Below are 24,293 nucleotides of genomic sequence, written 5' to 3'. Positions count from 1 at the left end.
TGTAGAGGGAGCCCTGGATGTGTATTTGTTGATGGTGGTAGGAGGGAATACCCTAAAACGTTATTCTAGCTAATTAAAATGAGGGTTTAAGTGAGAATTTAAACTAAATAATAACATAAAAAGGGATGTGCCAACTTTACATTACTGAGGTCTAATTAAAATTAGATTAAAATTAGATTAAATGTCTCTGAAGACAGCAGATTCCACCAACACCGTAGATCTGCTGATTGCAGGCTTTGCAGATGTGGGCAGGTCCCATTGTTGTTTTTTTGTTTTGCTAATGGATCCTTTGATTGTCACAGGATCTCTCAATTTATTTCTGCAAAGGGAGGAGATACAATATAGGTTGCATGTCCCAGTTTCGTAGTTTGAAGTGATTGCCAAACTTTCTCTTCAAAGGTGATGCGTTTTAAAGAATTTCATGTTTGTTTATTTTTAAGTTGATTTCCTCTGAGTTTTTTGTTTGTTTTGGGTCTTGTGTGTACATGAGGGGGATCAAGTTTGAAGGGCTAGGAGGGGGCAGCTTATATTTATTTTTTACCACAAAAAGAAATATTTTCTTCTTCTCCCATGTGGCTAAAGGACAAGCTGTCAAATGCTAGGGTAAGTTGAAGCTGACAGTCCATGACATGCACCATTAGTTCAAACAAACCAAAAGAATTTTTTCATGTATGTTTTTATACTCAAGTGAAATTTAAAATTAGCTCCCAGATTATTTTGGCTTGGCTGGTCAGTAGAAGACAAATGTGAATCCATTCCCCCCTCAGAATTCGAATACGGTTGCATGTGGTCATTTGCTTTATGCACTGCAAACAAAGACAGATGCTGACAGCAGGAGATTTGTGAGGAAATAAGCACTAATTCTGCAAAAATAGTAACAGTGAGGAAATGATCTTACTTTGAGAAGTAGAAAGGAGAATATAGGGTTAATTATCTTCTCATAGAATATTTGATCAGCGTTAAAAAAAGGATGTCTTTCTAATGCCTTAATTTAAAATAAAATCTACTCTCCATCTTCTATCTCATTTCCAAATCAACGTTCTGAAATAAAGCTCTGGTTTTGGAGCAAGAAGGAGGAGCCCCCAAAACTGTGTAGAAACTATAGAAGCAATGCTTTCCTACCCAAAGAAGAGTCTGCACTTGGCCTGACACTAGTCAGTGTGGTAGAATCTTGGTGCATCCTCTCTCCTGAAATCAAGATGTTGTGGAACTGAAACCCTCAAAGCCCACCCAGTCCCAACTCCCTGCTGTGGGCAGAGCTGCCAACCACCACCAGATCAGGCTACTCAAGGCCCCATCCAATCTAGGTTTGAATGCCTCCAGAGATGGGGCATCCACAGCTTCTCTGAGCAGCCTGATGAACCTCAGCACTTTATTTTGGTCAGAGTGAGCATCCCAAGCCTGCAGTAGCAGTACAGTGGGTTTGTGTGAGGAAAGGAGACTTTATTTATGTAAAGGGTCATTTGTGAAACCCTAACCTTGCACGCACAAACCCAGCACCAGGTCTGTGCACTTAAAATTGCTGGCGGAGAGCATTATTGTGGTGTATCCAATGACACGAGCTCTTGCCAGCAAATTGTTTGGCCACTCTAACTGCTTTAAAATGAGATCAAATCGCAAAGTATCACCATGCAAATAGAAACTCTACAGCTGCTTAAGGGTCTCCTTTGAAGATAACAAAACCACCACCCAACAACGGTGCTACTGCTCAGTCAACAGAGGCAGAGCAGATGTTGCAAGATCTGTTTGTTGTGGTCTGGCACTCGAATTCAGGCACCTGTCACTGGGATCATAGCCACCGCAGGCCTGGCTACTGATCCTGTATATTGCAGGAATGGGAACATAGAGAGAGATGAAACCACAGGAAGGGAATGGCAGATGAATGGAAGCAGGAGCTCCAGATTGCAAGATGTGATGCTGTGAGCACCCACGTGTAGTCAGCACAGCTATTGTGCTTCAAGGAGTGCCAGTCTGTAACTTTCAACAAATGTCAGGTTCTTAATTTCCTGGGTAACCTTTTAAGGATTTCTTAAGCTTACTCATGTACAGAACGGTGGAGTAGTTGGTATTAAAGACTGGAAATACATGAAATACTTGCTTAGCATTAAACTTCTGTTTAGTGTTACCTTACTGCAGCTTTTGTTGCTTAAAAGAGAGTGGGCCCCTTAATCCTGCTGCTGATTTTAGAGCAGTTTTTAACAAACACATAAAGTAGTAGACAGAAATTAAACTTTCTTCTTGTCTGATGGTCCACTCTCAGCATCTAACAATGTGTGGGCAGTGTGCTGGAGGAAGGCATCTGTGGCAGTTTGTTACAGTAGCAACTTCTAGCTCTCTGTTTAGTGAGTATCAATTGAGTGGTCAAATGTGTGGGCTGCAGAGCTCTGGAAATTGAGGAATATGGGAGTCTATCTTGGACTTGATCCTCTTCTCACTGCTGTTCTTTCAGATTGAAGAAACTTCTGCTTGGCTGCTGCTTCGGACTGATGCCTTTCACCTAGCATCAGGAAGGTTAGCCGGAGGCTCATGCCTTCACCTGTGCTCAAATACAATCATACAGTCATTAAGGTTGGAAAAGAGTACTAAGATCATCTAGTCCAACTGCCAACTCATCACCACCATGCACGCTAAACCCATGTCCCTCAGTGCCACATCTACCCTTTTCTTGACAATCTCTAGATGACAGCTTCCAGGCACATCTTGCCTCTGCTTAATCCTGTCCTGTTAGAGACCATCAGGAAGTTGTGCACAACCTGCCCTGAACCGCCAGCAGCAGCTGAATGCACCAGCTGGTGCTGTGTGGGGGGTGGGAGCAGTGATGATCAGCTAGTGCTGGCTCAGGGTGGAGGTCCAGCTCCTTGTACTTCCCATGCCATCAGCTCGAGTGTGCATGGAGGAGAAATGCATGAGTTTCCTCCACCTATTTGGTGTGTTGTGAAAGGGACTTTTACTTCACCACGCCAGCCATTTTGTAAATACATGCCAAGCTTGGAACAGATGAGTAGTGGCTTTGCTAGGAACTGACAAGCCTGGGGGGGGGGGAATGATAATGAGATATGTTGGAGGAATTGGAGGGAGGTGAATCAGATGGGTTCTGTGCTGGTGGGTGGCCAGTTCCTGCCTTCAGTGAGCACTGGGTGGGAATGGAGCTTTCTTGGCCCTTACTGCTCCCTCAGCATTTTCTATATGCAACAAACTACAAGTATTTTACTACTACTTCCTTTTTTTTTTCTTTTTTTTTTCCCTTAAACTATATCTAGAGACATCTTAATTACAAAGTATGAAAATTAAGCCAAGGGATTAGCAATCCATGTGGGACAACGACCCTGCCCACAGCAAGTGGATACCAGACAGAATGGATTGGTGGCAGGATTCCTTAGAAACAGTATCTATTTTTATCTTCAACAAACCCTCTGCTTTATGAGCAGAAATCCTGCAGTTTTATAAGAAGGAACTGTGGTGTTCTGTGGGTGTGTTGCAGATAGCCTTTGGCTCATACACCTGTGCAGGTATGGCAGTGCTGGCTATTGCTGAGTGCCAGCCCAACACCTCTGGAGCTCTGTGGGAGGTGGGAGTGCTGCCTGGAAACCTGGCTTGGAGGGACATGTGGGAAGGCTGCCATTGGTTTCAGGCTACTTAAACCCATCACCAACAGCACTGAATCACAGATGGGACCTGTCTGCTCAGCAGCCCAATGAGACCCAGCTCAACTGCTCCTCTGCAGATTGTGTGAACTTTTATTCCCTGCTGGTGTGGGCTTGAGACCAGCAGGCTACTTCACCTGCAGAAGTAGGACAGTGACTACTGGGTGCTGTCAGCCTGGCTTTGTGGTGCAACTGGCAGCTTGGGGCATGGGGCAGCTTCTTCCCGAGGCGGCTGTGAGCTGTTCTGGCTGCCTGGAGCAGAGTCGTACAGCCCGACTGAGCGGCAGTCTCTGTATAGCACTATGCTAGTTAGCCTGTTCCCATGTCTGCCACAGTTTTCTCCGGTTTTAATTCTTGTAGTTGCTGCAGAAATACTGCATGTGGCACTGAACTCTGCTGCTGCTCTTGGTTGTGTAGCAGCCCTAAAATTGTTTGTGTGATGGTGTTCATCCCTGCAACGTTTCATTCAAGGAATGTAAAAACTGGGCAGTGTCTGACCCTTCAGAAAGGATGCACAAAAAAAACCCAAAACAGTGTAAAAGTTATCCTTTGTTTTTTGTTAGAGGTGCAGCTCAGAACAGAACGCACACGTTTGTACTGCAGTTAGTGACAAGTGAAATGACATTTCTGAAGCTTTTTTTGGTCTGCCGCCATTCATTTACAGTACTTTCATTGCCGTGCTGGCTTGGAGATGGATGTTCAAAGTGCAGCTTTGCCAAAGTTCCTCTGTCCTTCAAGAGTCATAGCAGGATATGTAAGCCATACAAGCTCATTTCGCAGAGGAATTATTTTTGGCTGTCTTTCTCCATTAGCACTACCAGTGCTTATACAATTTATTCCAGTGGGAGCTGTGCAACTCCCACACTTAGTGCATTTGCAAATTCCAGCCTGAAGCTTGCGGTTATCGCTAGCTAGAAGATGCCTGCAAAAAGGAGCATGGCATGAGTGAAAGCAAGGGAGATGTGTTGAGACGTGGTTACTTGCAGAGGGCCCTGAAAGCGCGAGCAGTTGGACTTAGTTTTGTGTCACGTGTTGGACAGGGAAACTGCTTTGGCTTATTCTCCCCTCTTCCTCTTCACCTTTCTGTACAAAATGCTTTGGCTGTCCCAGGAGCAGAAGATGGAAGCAGAGGTGTAGCTGGGCAATAAACTACAACTTGTCCAACGTGCCCTCTGCTACCCTGAGGGGAAGTTCAGGGTCTGGGGTGATCGTATGGCTTTCTCATATGCTCAATTATGGCAGCTTATTACAGGTTGCGATGGTGAGAAGGATGGGTTCCCCCGAGACCCTCTCCCCCACATACCTGCATAGAGAGAAGAGTGAGGGTTTCCCTGCTCCCAGGGTCTCAGAGCTTGTTTGCAACATCTCTACTTAGAACGGAGGCACACAGGTCTCTGATGGTTTTCTTCTGAGCAGGAAGTGTGATGTCAGTTCTGTGCTGCACGGTGATACAGGAGGGATTTCTCAAGTGTGGGTCCAGGTAACCGTCTGTCACCACTGATTAGCTTCATTGTAAAAGTAGAAAATACAGGATGTTGAGTTACTGAAGGAAATGTGAAAAAAGGATTTTGAGCTACATAGGAGTTTTCGATGCCATCCTGCTGTGTGAGTTCTGTTTATAGAGCTGTGCTGCAGCAGTGCTGCTAGAAATGGAAATTCGTACTGGCTAGTATTATTTTTCTTCTGCATGTGATGCATCTGTATCACTTAGTAAACGAGCTTTAAATAATTATGTGGTGAAGTCCTATCTGGGCTGACAATTAGACTGAGCCATTGCAGTAGAAGCAAACAAACAAACAAAAAAAAGCATACTCATAAATAACAGACATTGACTGGATCTGCCAAAACCTGCAATAAAGAAATCTTGCCTCAAGTCTTGTTCTTGGCATATAGATTAAAAAAAAAAAAATCCAGCAGTGTTAGCAGTGTTCAGTATAATTCGAGCTGCCATGCATCATTATTTGTCAGCTAGGCTTTTTTTTCCATATTTCTCTTGCTGGAGCTCATCTTGATCCCAAAGGTAGTGACAAGTTTCTGAAAGCATGCAATCGTGGCAGGTCTCAGCCAGCACTTCTGCACGTCCTGGTTGCCTAACACAGAAATGTTAAGAGTGCAGTATAGATATCCAAGCTGTTCATCCATTGGCTGAAAACCCCTGCTTTGGTTTTACTGACTTGCTGAACTGGGCTTGTAGGTTGCCCAGAAGATTGCCTCCAGCGCTCATAAGCTGTAGGACAGGGCCTCTGCAGGACTCCTGAGCTCTCTGGCAAATTCTGCCCTATCTCAGATGGGAGATGCTTCCCACTTTGTGTCTGTATAGCCCAGCAGCCAGCCCTCTTTGGTGACAAATGCAGCCTAAAGCTCTGAATGTGGCTGCTGAGGCTGAGCTGAGAGGGCAGATCTGGCAGCATGGTGTTGGGAAGCAATCCCGTTATTCTTCAGAGAGGAGCCTGCATTCAGCCTGTGCTCAGACTCTGCTGCAACTGAGGGAGAACAAAGCATGGAGGAATCTCACTGACAGTGCGGGTGATGATGTGAATTAAGTCAGAGGAGTAGTTGCAATTGTTTGTGCCGCTCCTTGGAGAATAAGTGTGAAATTATAAAGGAAGATTGTAGACTGATTTATATATGTAATTTCTGTAACGTATTTCATCGGTGCTGCAGAGCTAATTATAGATGACTCTAAATATGCTGTTGTAAACTTTTAAAACATTTATTTTAGTGCTCTTGAGGAAGCCAGTACCAAGTTTAGTAGGCTATACTGAATTACTGACCTAATAAATTATAGCCGTGGCCTGCTGTATGGTATTGACATTGCGGATTGTAATGTCGTCTTTTGAAGTCATTACAGAGTTTAATTTGGGGCACGTTGAACTTTGAGATTTACATTGGGTGGGATACTGGTTCCGTAATGCACAAGACACATGTTAACCTGTGTGTTTAGCAGACAACTGTTGAAATGTTTTTTGTCAATGCCATAGTAACTGCCTAGTAAAGTCAAGGCAGCCTTTTTTACCATCTCCTGCTGAGGGAGCAGCAAAGGCAGATGTATGAAGTCTTGCAGGGAGTGGCGCTTAATACCCTGCGCAGTGCAGTGTCTGCTGCAAGGTGGGCTTCCCTCACCAGCACTGCTGCTGGTGTGCAGTGTGTGTGTGCTGCTACGTTAGGGGTCATTCAGGGGGAGCTCCTACCTCAGCTGCTGAAGTCAGAGCATTGTCTTGCGCGGCTGCTCAGTGCAGCAATGTGCTGAGACCATCGTGAGGACGAGCTCTGTATTCTAGGAGAGTTTATGTAGCCAGAGTAAAGGGTAATTCTCTGGCTCTTTTTCCAAAGTTTCTCTTTTAAATCCATTTGGGAAGTGTGAGTCTTTCCTGTTCCTTCATACTTTGTGGCTTTTGGTTAGCCTCAGTGTCTGATGGAACAGGAAAGCCCTTCCGGAGAAAAACTGATCTGGCAGTAGAGGAAGTTAAGTAATGCACTCTGCGTTGCTTTATCCTTCATCGAGAGTTATTATTGGGGAAAAGACATGCAGATTCCTGTCCCGGTAGTGCGAATAGAGACCCAACCAAGACAAAGAAATGCCTCTTGTATTTCTGAGATGAACAGAGTTGATATAGCCAGCCTACAGTTTTAAGTCTGGCTTTTGGGATGGGGAAAACCATATGCCATCAGGAGAGCTAGAACAATGTTGCATTATTTAGGCTTTTGCTGAATAGCAGATCATTCAAAATCTTCCCAGAATGAGAGGCGAGGAATTATTTATGGAATGATCAAATGTAGATACTATATCCAGGGTGGTAAAAATCTAGAGTGTTTGATAAATTTGGTGATGGTTAGACAGCCACTCAAAGATTTATAGGATTTTTCCTAAGCACAAACAAATCAGTTTGTTAAGCTAACACAGATATTTAAAATAATGAAAAATAAAAAATACCTCTTCTACTCGTTTTAGAACAGCTCTGTGGTTTTGAACATTGAATTTCCCAAACACCTTTGGGCCTGCGTTCCTACTTTGGTGCCATAATGCACAGGGATGTGCTTGCCTGCGTGAAATCAGCTGCTGGGAAGTTCTGCCATCTTGGGAACATACTTGTTCAAGAAATTCATCTCCTGTTTAATCTGGTTTGATACTGTAACTTAATTTGTTTTGCTGCTGCAATAATTGGCTAAGGTTTGATTATTCATAAGGATAGCTGCAATTGTAGCTCCAAGGCTAATTTCAAGTGTCATAGAAAACCCCAGCTCCTTTGGCTTTTTAATTGACCACGTTATTCTGTTCTTATTTAATTGAGGTGGTAAATAACCCCCTTGAAGAAACTGAGACCACTGAGAGAGATTAAGCCTCTACCAACATGAATAAAAACTTAAAAGGAAGGATAAACACCATTAAAAATTAAAAAGCCCTTCAGTACTGAAATAGGTAAGTCCTGATCTGTAGTGGCATGCAAAGCCAGATTTTCAAATAAATTAATTTGTTTCTGCACATTTTTTGTGAATGGAAAATCATATTTGCTTTAGGAAAAGAAGTAGGCATGCCATTTCATTTCATCTTTGTTCATCCACAGCACAAGAGCTGCTCATATGCAGATAAGTGCTTTGAGTCAGTTCTAGAAAGTCTTTGGAATTTATAGTCCAGAATGAAAAAAGTTGTTTTTGAACATCATATATCTGCATGGTGGATTTTTTGTTGTTGTTATAAAAGAGGCAGGTTTCATAGCAGTAATACAGACTGTCCTGGAGTCTATTTTACATGATTTGCTCTATTACTGTTCTCTGAAAAAACAAGCAAACAATCCTAGGATTGTGCTGGAAGCACTGAAAGCCATATCATGTTTTCATTGCTTTTTATTCGGCACGTTGGAGTAGTTTCATCCCAGAAGTGAACAGCTTCTTACATTACTCCAGAATAAATGGCGGCATTCTGACAGGATTACACCCAAGCTGTGTACCACACTTGATGCTGTGCAAAACAAAACAGCCTGCTTTTACATTGCACAGTTGCAGTTGAGGCTGTGTCAGCTGGTGCCAGCAGAGGGTCGTGGCCAAAATGGCTTTTTTAGGTTTGGCTTTATGCTATGAATTGCTCTGCAAGAGCTCTACAGTGAAAATGAGATGCACAAACATCTGTAATGCCAGGCATTGACTTGAGTAAATTAATAACGTAACGTCATCCGTAATGGAAAAACTTCCTGTGGCTGCATGGATTTGGATTTCCTTAGTCCCATTGACTAATACCATAAAGTGTGGTTCAGCAAGTCCAAAACCAGTGGTACCAGACAGCAGAAAGATTCATGTACCCAATGATGGTGTCATGGTTTCTGCCCATTTTGAAATAAAATACATTCACTTCAGTCACCTGTGATGAGGCTGTGAGAAGCCTTGTTGGTTTGTCACAAGTGATTCACTTAAAAGACCCTGCAAAAAATAAGGGAACATGGCAAAAAGTGGCCTCTATTTAATACGGTTTGCTCACTGGTACCTTGGGAGAGATCATGGGAGCTGTGGGAGTCTGGTTTAATTGGATAAAGTATTTTTTGCCAAATACATGTGAAGTTCAGGAGAGACATGTCTAGAATCTCTCGTCTCTCCACATTCACATGGTCCATGTTTAAATCCTGCAATTCCTGTACATAAATTAGGCCTTCTGAATAACATTTTATAAACAAGTAATAATCCCCAAATAGAACTCTAAACATCCCAATTGTCATCGTAAAGCTGCAGGAGTTGGCTACAGAATGTATCAGTCTGACCTTCTAGCAAGTTCCTGTTGATTTGCTCTCTCCTTGGCCATGAGCCTTCTAGCTGGCGTAGCTGTCAGACAGTTTCTCATTCTGAGTATCTTCTGTCATTGTCCCTCCTGTCCCGACTTGCAGCCAGCCTCGTTGGCTTTTCTGGGAGGGATTTTCAAGGGTGACCGAGCTCTCCAGTGGAAAGCTCATTGCTAAAATGCCTGATCTAAGGGGTGCGTGGATCAGAATCACAGTAGGTGACCAGTAACGTAAGCCTCTACCCACACACTGATCTCATTGTTTTTCAAAGTAGATTTGTCTGCTCTCACTGTTTTTTGAAATACCTTTTTTATTATTATTATTATTCGGAAAAAAAACATGCTTGCTGATTTACTTCTGTTTACTTTCCATAACTTTAAAAGTTTCTTTGCAGATGCCAACAGAAATAGCTGTTTCTCAATCCATGTAATTACTGAAAGAAGCATCAATTTTCTAAGTCTGCCAGGCTTTTTTTCCCCCTCTAACTAGCATGCTTTTACCCATTAATAGCGCTTTTTAGAGTTATTCCACAGTCAGCCCTGCCTGCTTTGAAAGACACACTGCTTCCTACGCTCAATTTTTGAAACTAATTTTATTACACATGAAATTTCATTTAAAAAGAAGTGAGACACGGGCTAAAAAGACATCAGACATATTGAGAGATTACTTAGGCTGCAAAGTCAACCACTTAAAGGCTAGGAAATGCTAGAAAAAAACTTGGTTTCCTTGTGCATTTTGAGAATAAGAATATGAACAAGTATTCTCTGCAGGTTTTTTTTTTTTTTTTTTTTTTTTTTTTTTTTTTTTTTTACTACTTATATGCAGATTGAGAACTTCTGGTGGGTGATTTTGTCCGGACGAGGCCGTATTTGCACAGCTCTGGTAGAAACAGATACAATTTGTTTGCCTGTGTTGAAATCCACAGGTATTGCTGCAAGAAGGAAGGCATTAGGTCATCCCACATGTAAGAAGTAGCTGATATTTTTGAGTGAGTGTAGGACATATTTTGGAAACAGCTTTGGCTCACATTCATCTTCTTTGCAGAGATATGTCTGATTTCAGAAATTGCAACTTCATTAGAGGAAATTGGTGAAGTTATACCCTTTCTGCTACTTGAAGAATCAAAGCAAGCAATGATCCCCAGCCCAGGCAGTCGTCCAGCAAGGTTAATTTCATTCTGAATGGTTAAAGTTGTGCAAAGAAAGGAGGAACTGACATCCAGGTCTCTTTTAATGGAGAGGGCTGGCCAACTGCATGCAGTGCTGCTGCGTGTCTGTAAGAGAGGAGCAGATTTAAGCTAGCCTGCCTGGTGTGAAGCATGTTGGTTGTGCCCATAGGAGCTGCCCTTGTGATGCTTCTAAATGCAGTGACAGGGAATGTACTGCATGTTTTAGTAGGCTGGGTGTCTCAGTGGCATTGTTGCACAGATCTACAAATGGTCGGGGTCCTAATTTGCCGAAATTGCCTGTCAGCCCTTTGGTACTTTTTCCAAGATGCGTTTTGGTCACCTTCAAGAAGACAAACTGCCTCTTGAAAAGCCATCAAGTATTAGCATGCTGCTGCCGGAGGAAAAGTACTTACGGTAATTATGCTCTAGAGAATGAAACTTGGAACGCTCGTGGAGGAGAGAACAGAAGATTGCACTAAAACTACCTGCTAAATAAGGAAACAGCGTTAGACAGCAGGGCGAGCTTGTTGCTGCTTTGCAGTTAACTCTACATACTGGAAGAAAGTATAAACAGGAAAGAGCAGGCAGTGCCCTGGAAGGAGATAAAAATGGCTTTTTTGTGTGTGTGTGTGCTGTCAACAAGTGGGGACGACTCCCGGATCCCAAAGCCCTGTAACAGCCACTGGGTTGCTAAGTTGAGGCACTGAGATGTGTGCAGAATTAGAGGTGCTCTGCAGTGCAGCAGCAGAACGCTGAGCACAACCAACTGTGAGCACCGGGGAGACTGCAGTGAGTCCCTTCTGAGAAAAGTGCGTTCTTAAGTGTAATTCAAGATGAGACCAAATCACACACCTGTCTATGTGTCAGCAGGTCTACTGCTGAACTCTGCCTATTCTGTGTGCCTTTTCATGCCCCAAGCAGCTGGCTCCTGCAGGAGAGAGCAGTTGATAATTAAGGCTTGAGCGTGGCGTAGGGCAGAATATTTTGGGAAACATGGCTTGGCAATAGCTCAAGGTCTTCAGACAAGTTGCCGTTCACTTCATCTTTGTTTTGTTTGTGGAACGAACCGCATTTCCTCGTTCAGTGTAAATTTTGGTTTTAAGTTCAGCTGCCAAGACTGGAACAATTTTAGACATACACATGCAAATACATTAATAAAAAATAATTTCCCAGATGTACCTAGAGATTTATAATAATGAAGATTATGCATTCAGATAAGTAGAAGATGAATGTAAATCAAATCTTCAGAGATTTACCCACCAATTCTGATCTGGGGATTTAAAAATTATTTTTTTTTTTCCTTTATCCATAAATGCTGGGAGCATGCAAAAATAATAACTATTACCACTTGTATAAAATAAATTAGCAAGAAATGTTTTACTTCAATCTAATGAATTGACTCATTAAGAAATACGGAACAAATAACTGTGTCCTAGACTACTTATATTCACAAGGTAAGGAGCAAGTGCAGGTAGTGAGGATAATTAAGATGAGACAACAGCAGGTGAAGTGCTGTAGGCTACAGGAGAATGGAGTGAGAGTTCTCCAACAAGGAGAATTGTTTGTGTGCTGTTGCAGCATAGGGAGGACATCCTCCGGTCCTACTGTGTATGTACTTCATCCTCCTTTAGAGGAACAACGCATCAAGGATTCAACCTAGAAGTCTTTTCTTTGTGTCTTCAACTTACCTTGTTTATGTATGATGTTGACAGAGCCCAGAACTATCAGTCTCCTTTTGGATGAACCTCCTCTGCAATTGCTGGACTGTCAAGACCTATTGAATAGCCCACTTTTGAACTAGTATGTAACAAATTATTCTCTTATCTGTCCCTTGGGACTTTATAAACAAAATTGTGCATTGGTTGGAACGGTGAGAAGTCAAGGATTTAGCTATAAATAAATAAGATTTTAGATGTATAGATTAGACAGAATTTTCTGGATCCTGTTTAGCGCATGTATTATTTTCACATTCAGAAAAACATCAAACTCCATTTTAAAAAGTGATTTTTGCTTTCAATATCTACAGTAAAATAGTCATAAATATTGCCTGTAATTATTAATGGGGAAATTATGTAGCTCCATTCTTATTTCTTTTTATACTCATTTTGTCTCTACTGATGCTAGAATATGTATATTTACAGGTGAAAATGGTACTGCTTTTGGTTTTCCTTTTGTTGCTGTGTGGAAGCTGAGCTCTTTTAGTTTCCTTGAGTCAGAATACTCCCAGCTTCCTGCTCCCGTGTGAAGCCCTCCCCATACCTCTTTCACGTTACATTCAGCTCTGAGGACTGGTGAGGGTTGAAGGATGCTGTGTCAATTCTGGCTTATGTAACTCATCAAGATTTGGGCAAGCTTGAAAGCTTCATGTGCCAAGAAAAAATGTATCAGCTTAGTTACATATGATCAAGCTGGCAAGCTCATACTGTCTCTTTCTTTTTTGTGTTTTATCTCCATGTTATTATGCTCCTTTCATCGTACAATCTAAAGCTTTGCCTATAAGGCTAATGCGTCTACTGCTGCATAGGTCATAGCTCCTCCTTTCCATTTTCTGAGATGTAGATGTTTTAGTTTTTCTCCAGTCTTCAAGTTTGATATGGAGTATATGCAAGACCAGGATGATTTATTTAAAAATCCATTGAGATTTTCATCCTGTTATAGCAGATACGTTAACAAAACCAGTGATTCTGAGATATTTTGCATCTTGGGGAGAAATCTTGGCAATGTCTTCCGGTGCTCTTTCTGTTTTAAATTTCCAAAACCAAACCTTGGACCATGAATACATTAAGTGCCTTTATTTACAAAGGTCAATTCATGACTTTTCAGCTGTCATCATTAGTGTCTGGAGCATCATGTTCTATCTGGAGTCTCCTGTTGGAAGCTAGCCTAAATTACAGGTTTTCCTGTTTGGTAATGCATTGCCAAGGCCTAAGCTGGAAGAACTGGCAGGAAATACATGTTGTGCTGCTGTATAGATCTCGGTTGCTGATCCTTTTGCCTTTTCAGTTGGTGATCCTTCTTGCCTCATTCCTCCACAGAAGTCGCAGATACGTGCATAGGGCATGTACTGGTATCTTGAAACTCCGAGTGCTATGCAGGGAGCAGAGCAGTTCCAAGTTCCTAATCTCGCTTTTGTTAATTTAAATGTATTAAAAATATTTATTGCTTTAATATAAGGAAGCCAAAAGCTTTGGGCTATTAACACTAATTAAAAGTGCAGTCTGCAAACTCCTCCACAAAAAAAGCTAGCCAGAAAGAAAACCATTCCAGAACAGCGCGGTTCTGCCAAAACCGCCCTCATCTGATGAAGTCTCTTCTAAAAACGTATATCCAAACCCATAAATGTGTTGGCATTATTTTAGATGCATCAATCTATTGTGGCATAAATAGAACGTTACTTCCATAGCAGAAGTTAAGGGGATTTGCTCTTGCTTTATCTGGGAGAAATCTCTCACTCAGTGAGCGGTTTCCCTGAGCAGCAGCTGGGGCTCGGGGCTCTGCCCATGGGTGTGAGCAGGGAGGGAACCCCCTGCTGCAGCTCCGTGCTCTGTGGGGTGCTCTGCTGAAAATAACATGCTTTGCTTGCTTCAGAAGCAGAGCTGTAGTGCTTGGTCCTTAGACTCCTTTATCCCTTGTCAGCGTGAAGTAAGGATGCAAGAACATCACCCCCAAAACGTGATATGGTCCGTTCTAGGAAGGCGTTTAATGATTATAATCACACATGATTGTGACATTTCATTTGAAACTAGAAGCTTCTTAATAGAAATGCTGCTTTTTTATCTGCTGCTTAAAACTTCAATTCAGTGTACTTTTCATTGTGGCTCTAAAGCTAAAAATTGCCAGGTTATTCTCAGTTATGTGAATAAAAATCAGTCAAGTACCATTATGAAGGCTGCCTACAATATGCTTTTGTATTTTCTTTGCAAGCAGATCCTCCCCCGGCTGTTTCCTTTCTTGAATTCTGGCCGCACCTCATCGGTTTCCCCTCTCCTCCTGTGGTTATTCATTTGTGTGCATGCAGAGAGCAGCTCTGTGAGAACAAGTTCAGCAGAACCAGCCCTCAGAGATGCTGGTGGCCACGCAGCACTGCTGTCAGCTGCCCGAAAAGGAAGGCTTGGGGTGAGAAACACCCAGCTGCAAGCACCAAGGGCACTTGCGTTGCTCAGAGTGTGGGAGAATGGCTCTTGTGGGGGCTGGGCAGTTTGCTGTGATGAAGGCATTGAAGGCAGGTGGGGAATCTTTGCTGCTGAGCTCTCTTCTGCTTCCTGACAATTTATTTGGCCCTAAGAGTTGTGAAAACTCTGCACCAGTTACTAGACTGGTTAGGCACCATCTGCACATCCGAGTAAAAGAAATTTTCCTTAATGAGGCAGTGAAAAGCTATATGAATAGTTATAGAAGACTTGTTTTGGTTTAATTATTAAAAGGATACTTAGCATGAAAATTCCTTCTCCATTTTTCTCCATAATAGCCCAGTGCTTCAAATAAATGGCAGATTTCCCTGTACTGGAAAATGTTGCTGTTTGTAAGTCTGCAGGGATACATTGAGAGACTGAGCATTGTTAAGATGGCAAAAACTTTTCAGTTGGTCTTACTCTTCTACAGGAGCACCACAAGGGCCTTGCAGTAGGGATGTTGTGTAACTTGGCATCTGAGGAAGGACCTGCAAGCACGGAAACCTTGCAAGGCATTTGGAGCTCATTCCCAGAGCAGCCTAGCTGGTCCGAAATACTAGTTGTGGCCTTGCACAGGCTGAGGTCATCCAACTATTTTTGAGTTAGAAACAGATAATGATCACCAAGATAAAGCCTGCCTCAGGTTGAAGCTTGCAGATAGGATGACTACTTTCTACCCAAAATAAACTGTTTGAATGTTAAAATAATAAATAAAAAAATAATAAAAAATCCAGGCCCTGTAAAGCAAACCCCTCGAAGCTGTTTCCCTGAGGGAGACCATCCACCATCTGGTTGCAGCTGATTGTAGTTGTACATCACTTTCCTCATTGTCTGAGGAATGGAATAGATAGCAGTAGCTGCTTCATCTCTCTGTGTGGAGAGCATCACGTATGAGGAGCTGTGAGAGGTCTGGTGGCTTTAGGCCAGGTTGGTGAGATAGAGAGAAATATAATGCTTTCCAATGGCTCATTAAAAAGGGTAAGTAGGAAAGGAATTAAGCACTTTGGACTTGTGAAGGGCAACTTTATGCAGACAAGGAGAGATTGTCAGGGAGTGATTTACTGTTGACTTCTGATGCCTGATAGCTGAGTCGTGTATTGGCAGGAAGAAGCATGCAGGCAGATTCCTCAGGGCCTGCCTCTCTTGAGGAGGAAACAGCTTACAAACTGTGCAACAGCACTTCCAGGAAAATGCAGCTCTACCTTAGCTCCGCTCCAATTAATGTCACTGACAGACCTGCTATTTGATCTTGTAGCTATCAATGCAGGTTTCTTTTCAATCTTCCCTCTTTTAAAGCTTCCCTTTGGTATAAGGAAGCAAATTGCTGTGTTTCACTTAATTCTTAATGATAATAGGGAAGAAATATATTTCTAATGGGAGTATTATATACACCTGTGAAAGTAGCCTTTCTAATTAGTGCAGAATATCCTCTCTGACTGTGGAGAATTTCAGTCCTGAAGTAATTTGAGTATGGCTGATTTATAAGCACGTTGTCAAGTGTCTGAAACCTGAATGAGGTTTATGCTATAAATGGCTGTAAATTACTGAGTTTGTCTACATATTTAGTCTAAATGTGGGAGACCAGATATTTATTTTGCATATCTTCCAACTGTTCCAAATCTCATTGGAAGTTTGACCTCAATATTTTCTATCGCGTTGTAAGAAAATTATAGTCACTTGTTTTTTTTTGTTTTTTTTTTTTTTTTAATAACACTTAAAAATGTAGCATAATAATAAAGGCAATGTAGAATAGAGTAATTTTTTCTCATTAAAGAAGTCTTCACTGTTTCCATGTGCAGAAAATGTTTAATATAGAGAGATGGAATCCCTCTATATTAGAGAAACATTGTGTTGTGATTAACTGTTCCCAACAGAAGATGCTGTTTGAGTTTCTTTGGGAAGTTTTTTGCAACAAAACGCTGATTTCCCTTGAAAACTGTTGCCAGATGTTGCCATGTGGAAGCACTAAGTGGTGCTTGTTTACATAGTGAAGAAGAATTCCTTAGGCTTTCAAGTACACAGCTTCTTTGGATTGAACCTGGAAGCAGCAGATTTCAAAACTATGTGGAAATTGAATTTTCAGAGGTCAATTAATTGAACATGAGTTCGACTGTACTCCTGCCCTGCAATGGCTATGGGAACACAGCAGCATAAAGTGAACCAGGGGTGTTGCAACACAAGGAATGTCAAAATGGAGATTGGACAAGTGGAGGCTCAAGCACTGCGTGACGGTTCAACCAAAAGGAGCACTCTGAGCAAAGTGGAATTATTTTTGTTCAGGGTATAAGTGAAGTAATTAGATATCTACTCTAACCCGTGCAGCTGTTGTAATGCACACCCACTTTTGCTATGTCTCCTTGACATAGTTTTTGTGAAATTCTGTAGGACACTTGATCCCACTCTCAGACTTCCGTGCCATTGAGGGCCATTTAGCAGAGCTCTCCAGCAAGGTCGGTGAGGAATCCTGCTCCGTAGCTGGCTGTACGTCACCAGCAAGTTCCCAAGATACAGTGATTCACTTGACATCATTCTGGGCAGTTTAAAATAGGAGCGAGCCAGATCCTCCACTGGTACAAATTGGTGTTACTATATTAAAGTCAGATGGGCCTAATTATAAGTGCTTAAGCAGTCACTGAAGGTTGCACAATCTATTGCTTTTGTTGAGTGTGTGCTCACCCATAAAAGTGAGGTTGTGCAACTGAGCCCTATATGAGTATGTCTCTGTCTCAGCTGCTAATTGAAAACAAACAGAGTAGGATTAATAATTCACTTCTCAGGAATTTCTGTATCATAAATTATGAGGGGAATCTACCAGTTGCATTAAGAAAGATTATTCTGTTGCAAGATTAATAAGTCCCAATGGCAATGACTGGAGGTTGCTAAACAGGGAGAAGTTGGACTTGTGCAGGGTTTTATTTTTGTCAGTTGCTATAGCTTTCAGGCCTCCTGCAGCACAGGAAGCACTTCCCAAGCCAGCACAGAGGAATTTGGTAGCAAAACTACTGTTGACACGAACCGGGGAGGACAAAGACTGTTTTGATGCGCAGGAAATGTGTCACTTTTCTGTCTGGTACCGGTGTGTATTTTCATTTTAAAGACTGTCCATGTTTTGTAATAGGGGCTTAGGAAATTGTCTTTTTTGTCTTTGGGGAGGAAGTTGCATTCTGTCATCTTAATTAGTTAGTTGGAAGATGAAAGCAAGTGCCCCAGGGGCAGGGGATTCCAGGAGGTTTGGAGTTTTTGAACTAGGAACTTCTAAGAAATGGCGTATTATGAATTCAGATTTATCTGGGGCTCGCTGAATGCTGCCATCAAAGACATTTACGTGGGTGCTTATTCTGCTCCCATCTACTTAGATGCTGTACTCTATGCTCTAAAGTACCACACTACTGATTTTGCAGTCCTGAACATACGTACAGAAAGTAATTATGGAGACAAGTCCATTCCTTTTTGGATATCTGATGGTGGCTGAGACCTTGGCCTTTTGTTTTCCTGTGGCTTCCATGATCACTGCCTAGGAAAGAGTCCTCAAAAATTAACTGCTCCTGTCAAATTAGAATGTAGAGAAAGATACATGGAGGATTTTAAAATCTGCTCTGAGAGATAACACAACAGAGAGGTAAATGCACAGCAAGGCAAGAAGGTAGATACTTGGTCTGGCCTTCCTGGTAGCTATGCCAGTTGGCGCTGTTTAAGCAGCCCCGGAAAGCTCCACTCTTCTGCTCTTCTACAGCTGTCCATCATAAGTCTCAGGTCCAAGAACTGTTGCACTTTCCATAAGCAGGTGGGTGGGATGCAACTGACTTGCAGGTGGACTTGCACTTGGAGCAACCCCATACCCCCTCAGCTGGAGCATTGGGTTGGGACCTCTTGGGCGAGCAGAGCGCAAATGCTGCAGCCCAGAGTGGGTGGTCAGCTTGCTGCTGTTCATCACCCGTAAGGTCCATTTTTCTTAGACTTTGTTTATTTATCTGGTATTAGAAACTGCTTGTAGTGTTTTTCAGTCTTTTCAATACACAACATTTTAATTTTATGGCATGCAGTGCGTATACCTGTATCTTCTGTAGAACACTTCAGTGCAGTCCAGAGACTACTTCAGGGCACGAATATTGTTTACGGTGGTACATATAACCCCTGGCCTTTCATCCAGAAAGGTCATGCTCCCATCTGGTGACAGCAAAATGATTTGTGTTTGCTCTTTAGCGTGCAGTCTGTAACACTTGTCTCCACGATCCGTTCTGTGTGCATGTTTTACTCTGTGCAGTTCCTGTTGCTGGATTTGCATTGTGTCACTGCCTTGCCTCAGGACAAACCTGAATGATGCTCTGCCATAAGTCATGATTTTCAGTTCTATCAATTTCTGAATGTCACTCTATATCCATCTATATATCTATAGTTTATAGACATTCCTCATGCAATTGTCTCCCTGACAGTGGGAGGTTATTCAGACTTCTGTACACGAAGGGCCTTTCTGTACTCAGAGTATTGAGCTCTACCCTTAGCCCCTTGTGGCTGTTGTGTGGAAGAAAGATAATGTAGAAGAGGAGTGAAGGTATGGAGTAAGACCAGGCTCAAACTAGACGTGAAAGTTGGGTTCATGAAACATGAAGTGCTCCAGCTGCAGTGCATCAGGAGTGCTGCAGTGGTCAGAAGAGTGCTGGTATGCACATACCATGTGTACTGATGTATTTTGGGTGATTTCCTATGGGGGCCTATAAAATATTAACTTCTATAATCCTGCCTGTTCTCCTTCCTAACCCCTACAAATTTTCACCCCTTCCCCTGTTTCAGGCAAGCATGAGCAAAGAAAAACAGTATCAAATAAGTCCAAGTTTCCCTTCAACATGGTAGACAGAGGACAAAAAGCTGGTCATGGAACTTCACCGGGTACTATACAGAAGAGAACTGGGATGGAGGAAGGAACATTGCAGATGTATTGTCACATGGTAGAGCATGTCTCGTTAGACAGGAAAAGTCTATGAGAGCTTTGCAGCAATGGGTCATATAAAATGAAAAAGAAATAAGGATACAAAGTAGTCCATGACATAATAATATGTCAGTGAGAAAATATTTTTTCTTCCCCTTGGAATTAAAAAATGAAATGGTTCTGTTCTGCACAGAGATGTCACATTCTGTGCACAGCATTTGCAATTACTGCTGGAAGACTGAAGCGCACTGAACTGGTGTAGCTCTAATTGTAGCATGGTCCCATTCCCACTGAAGTACATTTAAACTATATTTAGTATGTAATTGAGCTGTTCTAACATGGGCTATTAGTCCAAATACTAGTGTAAATGAGGCAGACAGTATTAAGATGCGCTTAAAGATTGTCAAGCAATGCCAAATAGATCAGATGGTCTTGCTGTGTCTTGCAAAATGGTTCATGTTGCTGGGGCAAAACCAAACCTGTGTAACATTGTGTGGATGTGCATGCTGGTGGGGGAACCACATTCCCCTGTCTCCTTCATGCTTCCTCCTCCCGAATGCTCTGTGCCCACAAAGGTGAGGGCACTGAAGCAAGAACTACCATGGAACCATCAGAAAAGGTTCTGCCACAGAGTGAGCCTGGAGGGAAAGTGATGTTAGTGGAAGGGTCAATGCTTTGTGCCCATCCTGGGGTGAGCACCCTGCTATACTGGCCCTGCTGCGGAGCAGAGCAGGCCTGGGACTTGGCCCTGTCCTTCCTGTGCTGCCAGGGCGATGCAAAGCTGATAAGTGCCTAGTGACAGGAGATGCTCATGGTAAGCATGGGTAGGGAAGGACAGGAAAGTGCCAAACAGAAGGTGTCATCGTGTGCCAGTTTCATTCCAAGTAAAGCATGTTTTGTATAACCCAGAACTGGAGAGCAGCAGACAGATGATAAAATGCTTGTCAGAAGTACATGTTTTTTGTTAAGCACTGTAATGTTCCTGGAACATGCTAGCACTGTGTCTGTAGCACTTACAGAGCTTTATATGGGCTTTTCAAAATGTTCTGGCCATAATATAGTAAGCTTTTTATTCCAGAGATGGGATTTTCTGTTTTATAGCATTTTTCACACTATGACAAGCATCAAAAAACTAAAATTGTATTAAAATGAATAATTAAAAAGTACAGGGACTGATATTTAGTGATCTAAGAAGTAAGCTTGACTAATGTGGCTTCTACATATTCTATATATCGTGAGACATGATCATATTTTAGGAAACTCAGTTATGTATCTGAGACATTGTGGTGCTTACAGAATAGACTAAGTGCAATACAGTATGCCTTGAAACTGTCCTCAGTTTGGACAGGGGTCACTACAGATGGGTGAACCCCTGATATGGAAGGTAGGACAGTGTTTTTTTACTTATGTAATAATCATGTGTTGCAATTTTTCCTTCTAGGAGACAGAGCTGCTCGATATCAGTCTTGTCAAAGATGCCAGATGTGGAAAACATGCCAGAGCTCCCAAGGTAAGCATTTCTGCTGTATGATTGATTACCTGTTGCACTGATTACCTAGGTAAAACAGAATGTGAATTACATGCGAGAATTTTTTTTATAAAACACTCCCTTAAATAATAAGAAATGTTTTGTCTTTGCTTCGCTTATCGTAGTTGCTGATGAGAAATGTTGTGATGGTTGTGCTATTGTCACTGATGCTGTATTTAGAATGCTGATGGAAGCTTTACTGGCAGTGAGTGAACAAAGCTGCTGGTTTTATCTGGTGCTGTGGTTAAACTTGCTTAAGTTCCCGACTTCCCTGATGGCCAGGAGCTGATGGTTGTGGAGCTCCATGTTGCATTTGGTACTGCTTGTTTTCTCATTTGAGTACCTCTTGAGGACAGAAAGAGGGATTTTTTAATTATTAAACTGTTGTCAGAGAGGATATCAGGATATCAGTTCCCTTAGGCCCTCTCTGATACATTGCACGCTCATTTGCTGTCTTTAAAGACAGTAAGTTGTAGATATGTGTTCTCTGTGGTGTTTTCATTTGGGTAGAAGTGACACATGAAAGAGAAAAAAAGAAAAACAGCAATGGAGTGCACAGCTCTGGAAGCCAGAGTGTGCCCTGGGGCATTGCAGGAATGATAAGGAGAAAAAGAGATCTCTTTAGGGTCCTGACAGTATGGTCTTGCTGCTCCTTAGCTGCTTCTAAGCCTGTAAGCTTGCAACAGCCCAAAGCAATCCTTCTCTTGCCTGCATCCCTGGGAGGGACACGGCCAGCTCTGTGGGCTGCAGCTGCACCTGAGCCTGCCACTGTGCTCCTTGCACCCAGGCCAGGGGACAGCCCCGCGGGATCCTCTGTGCCTGAGGTACACCATGGCAATGGGAGAGGTTGCTTCTTTGTGCCAGAATGTAACTGCAGTTATCTCTGAACAGACTATTCACATGTGGTTTGCAGAGTTTTCCATGTAATGTTGGCAGCATTCTAAGGGCTGAGTTATAATTGAAATGCAGCAGAAGTACTTTATGACATCCACATTAATACCAAGTGAGTTCACCATGATTAATGGTTCTATGATGAATAGCAATAAAGTATTAACAATGGCTAGAACATTATTTTAAAATGCTACCCGCTTTACAGAGGACATTCATGTTCTTCTAACAAAATGTTTTTAGCTAAAATTTATGCAGAGCTATTGCCTTGGTGACTTTTATTTATTAGGTTATATAAAGGCTGTTTTTGTTGCCACACGTTATGGATTGACAGCAGTGGCATTAAATGAAGGGTATGAGAAAATCCTGACTTTTAGGGTGGTGAAATGTACCACCTGTGTGAATGAGTTTACTTTTTGTCATGGATTTGTGTGTGGGCAGAATGGAAACAGCACCTGGGTTGTCTGCTGATAGAATTTTGCAAGTGATGTGAAGCAAAAAGCTCATTTTGGGGCCAGTTGTGCCTGTTTTGCTTTGAGCCGTGCTGTGGGGCTCAGCAGAAGAGTGAGTGTTACAGAAGCCCTGTTCATGTCTCATACACAGAGGACACAACTTGTGCAGCAGCAGGAAGGCTTGGCCTTAAGTCAAGCACTGGCAGCTTGTGACTGCATGGAGGTTTCTAGTAATAGCTTGGTACAGTGGTTTAAGAGAGCAGCACCACTTATGTGTGCTACTTGCCAAAGTTCCAGGTTTTAGAGACTCATCCACAGCTGTACTTTCAGATGGAGCAGCCCTGGCACTCAGGTGAGCATAAATACTGAATGATGTTTCTGGATGATTTCTGTACAGGAAGGCAAAGCTGTCTCCATGTAGCATACGAAGAGGTCATTCACAATCTGCTCATTGTACAGTAAAAGTACAACGTATGTGACGATTGTGTTGTGATGATGAATCTGAGCTGTATCCAGCATGGTGGGTCTGTTGGGATCTACTGGTACCTGCTGAGCATCTTGCCCTATGTCAAGTATGGCATCCATTATAACATACAGACAAGGCACAGTTTCTTGCTGCTGTGGTACCACTTCACGCATTTCGTAGCCATCCCAGAAGTTATCTTTCATTGTCTGGTGGGATCATCGTTGATAGCAGAACTTGCTTCCTTTATTTGCCTTTCCAGATGGAATGGACAGTTTGCTGTTTTGTATTGTCACAACTTTCACTCTAAAAGAGGTTTAGGCAATTTTCTATAAATTCCTCTGCCAGCACCCTACTCCCATGCTATTGTACAGGTTTTATATTATGTTAGGGGAGTTCTGCTACTTTGTGCCAATTTTTTCATCTATTTTCAGAATTCTAAGAGGGAGTGGATTCCATTTGTGGGTTGTCATTAAAAACTTGAGAAGTTCGTGGGAATCTTTCAACCTGATTTAGTGTACTTCTGACACAGTGTTACCTTTTGATAGAAGTGACATCTTTAATAAGCTTTGACTTTTCTATTAAACGTAAAACTAGCAATACTTTTTTTATTTTTCTAGCAAACTAAATTTGAGTGTGATTAACAACACTCATAGCAAACTACCTAAACTGCAGAGGTATGCTGCATCAGAAGGCCATCAGCAAGTATTGATTTTAAAGGACTATAAGTAGCTCTTGTTACCAAAAATACTTTCTTCCTCTTCACCATCTGGAATATACACTTGGTTTCCATAAGTCACCGTATCCACCAGAGGGAACATTTCTTTGATTAGCCTTATGAACATGCCAAGCTCTTGTTCTTTTTGATGGCTAGAAACAAAGTCTGTTCTCATGCTGTATTCAGGGTACCTACTGTACAGCTGTTGGCATTGTTAATTTCTGAAAAGCAGAGAAATACAAAGGGTTTTTCAGATAGCTTCTCCTTTAGTCTTGTTGGTTGGATTTGATTTTCACAATATTTTTCCATAAATCAAGACACAAATTTTGTGATCGTTGTGTCTTCCAGTCACTACTGTAAGCAAAACTAACTCCTTTTTCATTCTGGAGAAATTTTCCTTGATTAAACAGCCAAATGGTTTATTCTTGTTTAGGAGGCATTGTTCTCTCTGTTTGATCCTATTTCACATTGTTCCTAAATAGTTATAGTTACCCAGGCAGTTAGACTGAAGCCCGTTAGAATAGCCCAGTTCTAGATGGTGGTCTTGGAGCCAAGCTCATAATTT

General features: G+C 42.2%; 1 protein-coding gene across 6 annotated transcripts in view; it reads left to right on the top strand.

Annotated features, from left to right (window-relative positions):
• The window catches only part of PLCB1 (phospholipase C beta 1), a 425,847-nt gene that overhangs the window by 133,308 nt on the left and 268,246 nt on the right, over positions 1-24,293 (top strand). For all 6 annotated transcript variants that reach the window (XM_046939523.1, XM_040698205.2, XM_046939524.1 and 3 more), the window contains one exon: positions 21,121-21,189. Coding sequence is in view for 4 of the 6 variants with exons in the window: in XM_040698205.2 (XP_040554139.1) it covers positions 21,121-21,189 (69 nt within the window). In the remaining 2 variants the exon portion in view is untranslated. The remainder of the gene's footprint in view (positions 1-21,120; positions 21,190-24,293) is intronic.

This window comes from Gallus gallus, chromosome 3, assembly GCF_016699485.2.
Source record: "Gallus gallus isolate bGalGal1 chromosome 3, bGalGal1.mat.broiler.GRCg7b, whole genome shotgun sequence".
Lineage (NCBI taxonomy): Eukaryota > Metazoa > Chordata > Aves > Galliformes > Phasianidae > Gallus > Gallus gallus.
Note: the sequence above shows the minus strand (reverse complement) of the source record. Positions and strands in the feature narration are given on the sequence as shown.